Source organism: Oncorhynchus gorbuscha, linkage group LG12 (genome assembly GCF_021184085.1).
Source record: "Oncorhynchus gorbuscha isolate QuinsamMale2020 ecotype Even-year linkage group LG12, OgorEven_v1.0, whole genome shotgun sequence".
NCBI classification, from domain to species: domain Eukaryota; kingdom Metazoa; phylum Chordata; class Actinopteri; order Salmoniformes; family Salmonidae; genus Oncorhynchus; species Oncorhynchus gorbuscha.
This window is the reverse complement of record NC_060184.1, coordinates 8343590-8349869: the sequence shown is the minus strand read 5'-3', so window position 1 is coordinate 8349869 and position 6280 is coordinate 8343590. Positions and strand designations below refer to the sequence as shown.

At 44.4% G+C, this 6280-nt stretch overlaps 1 protein-coding gene across 1 annotated transcript; it reads right to left on the bottom strand.

Moving 5' to 3' along the window:
- Window positions 1-1835: 1835 nt before the first annotated feature.
- On the bottom strand, window positions 1836-5721 carry LOC123991541 (rho-related GTP-binding protein RhoV-like). The gene is made up of 3 exons (XM_046293161.1): window positions 5382-5721; window positions 5117-5175; window positions 1836-4235 (listed from the first exon to the last, which is right to left on the bottom strand). Exons 1-3 carry the CDS (start codon window positions 5593-5595, stop codon window positions 3789-3791), a joined length of 720 nt encoding a protein of 239 aa, XP_046149117.1. The 5' UTR covers window positions 5596-5721; the 3' UTR covers window positions 1836-3788.
- Between the last annotated feature and the right edge of the window lie 559 nt (window positions 5722-6280).

The following is a 6280-nucleotide window of genomic DNA, read 5'->3' as shown; positions in this document are numbered from 1 at the left end:
CCAGGGCCCTAGTAGTGCACTATATAGACCAGAGCCCTAGTAGTGGTACTACTATAGACCAGATAGTAGTGCACTATATAGACCAGATAGTAGTGCACTATATAGACCAGAGCCCTAGTAGTGCACTATATAGACCAGAGCCCTAGTAGTGCACTATATAGACCAGATAGTAGTGCACTATATAGACCAGATAGTAGTGCACTATATAGACCAGAGCCCTAGTAGTGCACTATATAGACCAGATAGTAGTGCACTATATAGACCAGATAGTAGTGCACTATATAGACCAGAGCCCTAGTAGTGCACTATATAGACCAGAGCCCTAGTAGTGCACTATATAGACCAGAGCCCTAGTAGTGGTACTACTATAGACCAGAGCCCTAGTAGTGGTACTACTATAGACCAGAGCCCTAGTAGTGGTACTACTATAGACCAGAGCCCTAGTAGTGGTACTACTATAGACCAGAGCCCTAGTAGTGGTACTACTATAGACCAGATAGTAGTGCACTATATAGGGAATAGGGCTCTGGTCTATAGTAGTGCACTATATAGGGAATAGGGCTCTGGTCTATAGTAGTGCACTATATAGGGAATAGGGCTCTGGTCTAAAGTAGTGCACTATATAGGAAATAGGGCTCTGGTCTATAGTAGTACCACTATATAGGGAATAGGGCTCTGGTCTATAGTAGTACAAAAATTGAATCTGAATCTGAAATTGGGATTTTATTTTAGGAATAAGGACTGTTTTTCTTTTGATGCCAGAAGGAGGCTAGTATCAGCTACATTTATGCCTTTTACTAGACTATTGGGATATTTTATATATGAATGCTTCCACTCAGTGTTTGTGATCAAATGACACCCTTTACCAAGGCACTTTGAGATTTATTTTAAACTGCAAAACCCTTACGCACCACTGCACTGTGTATACCAGGGTTGGCTGGCCTTCTCTCGTCACTCGTCGGCTCAGGCACTGGTATACTTTTATTTACAAAACCATTTTGGGTTTACTATATTTTTATTTGGGCATTTATATTGTTCAGAAATGTGGTGGGTCGTCTCTTCATTCACAGGACTTTATCCTGCTAACTGTTCCAAATGTCTGAACTGAATGTAAGTCGCTCTGGATAAGAGCGTCTGCTAACTGTTCCAAATGTCTGAACTGAATTTGGTAAAAAATACTTTTAAACTCTGAAGAATTGTCTTGAAACTTTTAAAAATCACTTTTGAAATGGAAGAACTTGTCCCGATTGGTATTTTTAAATCACTGATGAAGGATGTTGAGACTGATTTCCTGACCTGTCAATGTTTTTAATTAGCTGTTTTATGATTTGTTATACTCTTGTGAATCCTATGGTTTTTACTAGATTACTTGTAGTTTTTCATGTTGTTTGTCTGTAATGTTTGTAATGACTTGGTGCTGCCTATCCTGGCCAGGATGCTCTTGAAAAAGAGATTTTAAATCTCAATGAGCCCTTCCTGGTTAAATATTTTTATATTTTTTAAATACCCTGCCTTCCTGTAGCCTTCCCAGCATGCCATAGCTGTGCTACAAGATCAATTCTCCATGTGGATTCCACCCAGCATCTACCATCTAACCCCATTCCCCAGCAGACAGTTCCTGTGGACACCTATTACCACCACATCCCAAGGTAATGTGATGGTCCAGGTATATTATATCAGGTACCTGGGGAGTTTCTACAGAATACTCAGAACCCCCATAGAGGACAATACTAACCGCCAATCAGGCTCCAGTAGTGCTCTTCCTACACAGGCCTTTGACTTACATCCTTAGACGTGCTAGACGCGGTTACAGAAGTCTCTGGAATCACAAAACCTCAATATACATGTGTTATTTTATTCAAATGTAGCAGCGATACATTTTGACAAAAAAATATACATAGATTTTTTTGTTGTTGTTGTTGTTCTTCTCCAGAATTGATTTCCATCACTTCATTCAAACACAGCAATGATAGAGTAGACACTAGTGACAGAGGGGTTGGTTTTGAGATTAGTGACGAATACACCCATTCACAAAAACAGAACAACTTGTTCACAGATCTGTAAAATTGCAGGCAAAAACAATTACATTTGAATGAACTGTTTTAAACAAACAGAAATAGATTTCAAATGTACATTCACTCTTCCACAAGAAGTATAAAAAACATCTAGCCTGGGTACCAACACACATCTAGCCTGGGTGCCAACACACATCTAGCCTGGGTACCAACACACATCTAGCCTGGGTGCCAACACACATCTAGCCTGGGTACCAACACACATCTAGCCTGGGTGCCAACACACATCTAGCCTGGGTACCAACACACATCTAGCCTGGGTACCAACACACATCTAGCCTGGGTACCAACACACATCTAGCCTGGGTACCAACACACATCTAGCCTGGGTACCAACCCTCATATCTATAAACCAGCTAGGACTGACTGTCACCAACCATCGGTCTGGCAATAACGTCACTTTACAAAACAACACAGAACCAGCCGGCGCAAGCTATTTAAAGTGAGCGGTAATATTCAAACAGGTTCTACTAAGCCTCCTATAATGTACCACATGGTATCCTATAGATTGGGCAGACTGATTTGTCTGGAGATAGACACGGTAGTGTGGTCAGCGTCAACTAACAGAGAATCAGAGACAGACAGGAGTGTTTCATTCACTGGAGGGTGGCTGGGCTGGCTTTCTGCTGGGCTGGGGACTGGAGGGTGGCTGGGCTGGGCTTCTGCTGGGCTGGGTTTCTGCTGGGCTGGGTTTCTGCTGGGCTGGGGACTGGGCTAGGTTTCTGCTGGGCTGGGGACTGGGCTAGGTTTCTGCTGGGCTGGGGACTGGGCTGGAGACTGGGCTGGGGACTGGGCCAGTGTAAGTCTCCTTACTACTCTACACTTTGTCACAGGCTAGTGTTGATACTGACCACTCATTACATCAAAGCCTAATACTATAATCAACACATAGGCCTGTGAGCCATTCCCAGTTCACACACAGTGAAGAAGTTAGCACCTAGCCTAGCGCTGTGACTTCAGCCTACATACACGGTTGCATATGAATAGGTCTGGGTCTGTGTGGCTTCGGCAGCACAGAACACAAAGGAGAAAAGGCTAACAACGGTCTTCTCTCTCTCTCTCTCTCTCAACCCACTCACACCCCACTGGTCCCCCGTGGGAATCCAACCCACAACCCTGGCGGTGCAAGCGCCACGCTCTACCAACTGAGCTACACGGTACTACCGTACAGTCAAGGGGAGTAAAATCTCAGGTTGGAATGGGCACCAATCCAGACCGTGCAAATGAGTTCATAACATTTACACGACGGCCTTGTCCCACTGACAGGATGCTTGTGATGTACATGGTTTTAATATTCTCTCTATTCTTTCGCTTCTCACTTGGTTACCTAAAACCTTGTAGGCGTACTTAACAGACTTTTGGATAGTGACTATCTGTCAACCTGAACAATCAGACATGCTAATGTCCCCTGCTTTTGTTCTGATCAATGTAAATCACTAATCAAAGCAAACTCAATCCACAGAGAAAGAGTTAAGGAGAGAGAGAGAGCCTGCTCAGAGCAGACCAGACACCCAACCACAGATTATTGGCAGAGCGAGCCTCGGTATCTATACTACTGTCTCCAGACCAGGAGAGAACTAAACCGTTTTATATGTCCATAGAGCTCAGTTCATTCAGCACTGCTGGATAATCCTAAAGTTCCATTGCTCTTACAAATTCTTCATAAGTTAATAAATAATAGTCTTTCTGTCTGTGACCAATGGGGTCTGTATCTCAGATAAAACAGAATAACTTCTTCCAGCTGCATTTAGAGAAGGCCTTGCTGCGTCTGTCCGACAGCCGCCTCTTCTTCTCCTTCCTGGCCTTGTGTTTGATGGCAGCAAAGATGGCCGCGTCGAACGCCTCTTTTAAGTTCTTCTGCGTCAACGAAGAACACTCCACATAGTCCGCCGCTCTGATCTTCACCGCCATGCTCTGCGCCCGATTGGTCAGCACCGGTTTGACCCGGCAACGGTCCAGGTTAATCAGGACGTTGACGTCCAGCAGGAGGTCGGACTGGGTGCCCACGAGGATGATGGGAGCTGAGGGGTTGCAGGCTCGGATCTCTGGGATCCACTTTTTGGTGACATTGTGGAAGGAGGTGGGGTTGACCACACTGAAGCAGAGCAGGAAGACGTCCGTGTGGGAGTAGGAGAGGGAGCGGAATTCATCACACACCTCCTGGAAATGTCAAGGTAGAGAGAGAGGAGAGAGAGAGGGGTCAGGATAGAGAGAGAGAGGGGTCAGGATAGAGAGAGAGGAGTCAGGACAGAGAGAGGGGTCAGGATAGAGAGAGGGAGAGAGAGGGGGTCAGGTTGAGAGAGAGAGAGAGAGAGGGAAAGAGGGGGTCAGGATAGAGAGAGGGAGAGAGAGAGAGGATAGAGAGAGGGGTCAGGATAGAGAGAGGGAGACAGAGAGAGGGGTCAGGATAGAGAGAGGGGTCAGGATAGAGAGAGAGAGAGAGAGAGGTCAGGATAGAGAGAGAGGAGAGAGAGAGAGGGGTCAGGATAGAGAGAGGGGTCAGGACAGAGAGAGGGGTCAGGATAGAGAGAGAGGAGAGAGAGAGGGGTCAGGATAGAGAGAGGAGAGAGAGAAAGAGGGGAGAGAGGGGTCAGAGATAGAGGGGAGAGAGAGAGAGGGGTCAGGATAGAGAGAGAGGAGAGAGAGAGAGGGGTCAGGAGAGGAAGAGAGAGAGAGGGGTCAGGATAGAGAGAGGAGAGAGAGAGGGGTCAGGATAGCTGATTCAGCACAGTGTGTGAATGTGAATGCTGTCTGGGGGTCTGAACAACAACAATGGACACCGTGTCAGAGAGAGACGATGACACACACGGTATGACATGTAGTGGCCTTTAACACTCCAATCTACTGCTGCTACATTGTTGACCACTGATGGTTTCCTGCCACTAAATCTGTTTGTCACATTTGTGACTGATTCTACAATGCACACAGTTTCAAACCGTTGTCATTAAAATCGGACCAATGAGATTCAAGAATAAAATATTAATTAAGGATGATATCATTTTCTTATATGTATATATAAAAAAAGAGTTTGATGGTTTTACCTGTCCAGCTGTGTCCAATAGTTGTATTCTAACCGGGGCTCCTTCTACTTGGACTTGACCTGTTGAAGAAAACACAAGAATTCAATTATTTTACAAGTTTGTACATAGTTTGCGTATTCCATAAACGATTACAATTTACAGTGCAATAACCTAGTAGCCAACGATACATTAAGCTAGTCAATTGTTATAAATGATGCTAATATAAGTTTATAAACTTAGGCTACAACGTTTTTATTTTTATTTGGGGTAATTGAAAGGTCCTCACCACAAAAGACATCAAAGCCGGTCTGTTTGTATTCCGTGGGGTATCCATTTGTGGTATAACTGACTATCATGCTGGTCTTGCCCACCGCCCCGTCCCCCACCAGCATACAGCTGATAGCCGCTGGCTCCCTCTCCAACCCGGCCTCTTGGCTCATCAGTCCGCATGAAGACGGGACGCGGGATTCTTCACAATAATAATCCATTTGAGGTGGCATGTCCAACAACTCAAAGTGACGAATAGTAACTTCCCGATGCAGAAATGACCAGTCTTATTTTGATGTGCGATTCTCTAGAACAGTTTTGGTTTCTGTATGATCCTGGACAGCAATGTCTCCTCTATCGTCACGTTGATGGTTTGTGAATGAAGGTGTGACGCGACTTGGTTTTGAGGGAACTTTTCCGCTCAGACAGGTTGTGATTTGCATAGCCCCGCCCCCCGCTAAACGCAGATGAAGGCAAGGTGTGAACTGACACCCAGCTGAGATGAAACAATGACCATCTGACTCCCCAGTCAGCGCGTTTGGTTCCTTGGAAATTGTGAGATGGTTGGCAAAGAATATATATTCTTTTTTTTCTGTGGCTCCCACCTCCATCAAAGTCCCTGGCACCGTCTGACAAAGAACGTTGGGTGGTTGGTTGAGTTCTTATATTGCTATTTTGAGATGTGGGCAACTTCACAAATATTTGCTGTGATATTTGTTTTGAAAGAATTAAGGTAATAATACAAAAGATAAGGACATTACAAGAATAAAGTTTACAGGGAAATATATTGTGCAATGAACCAAAAGTACAATAAATGATTTGCAGTTGTGTATTTTCACAACTTATTATTGTTATCAATTTATTTTTTATTTGTTCTAAAAAATGTAATAAAATATTTATTTTGGAAAACGGACAATT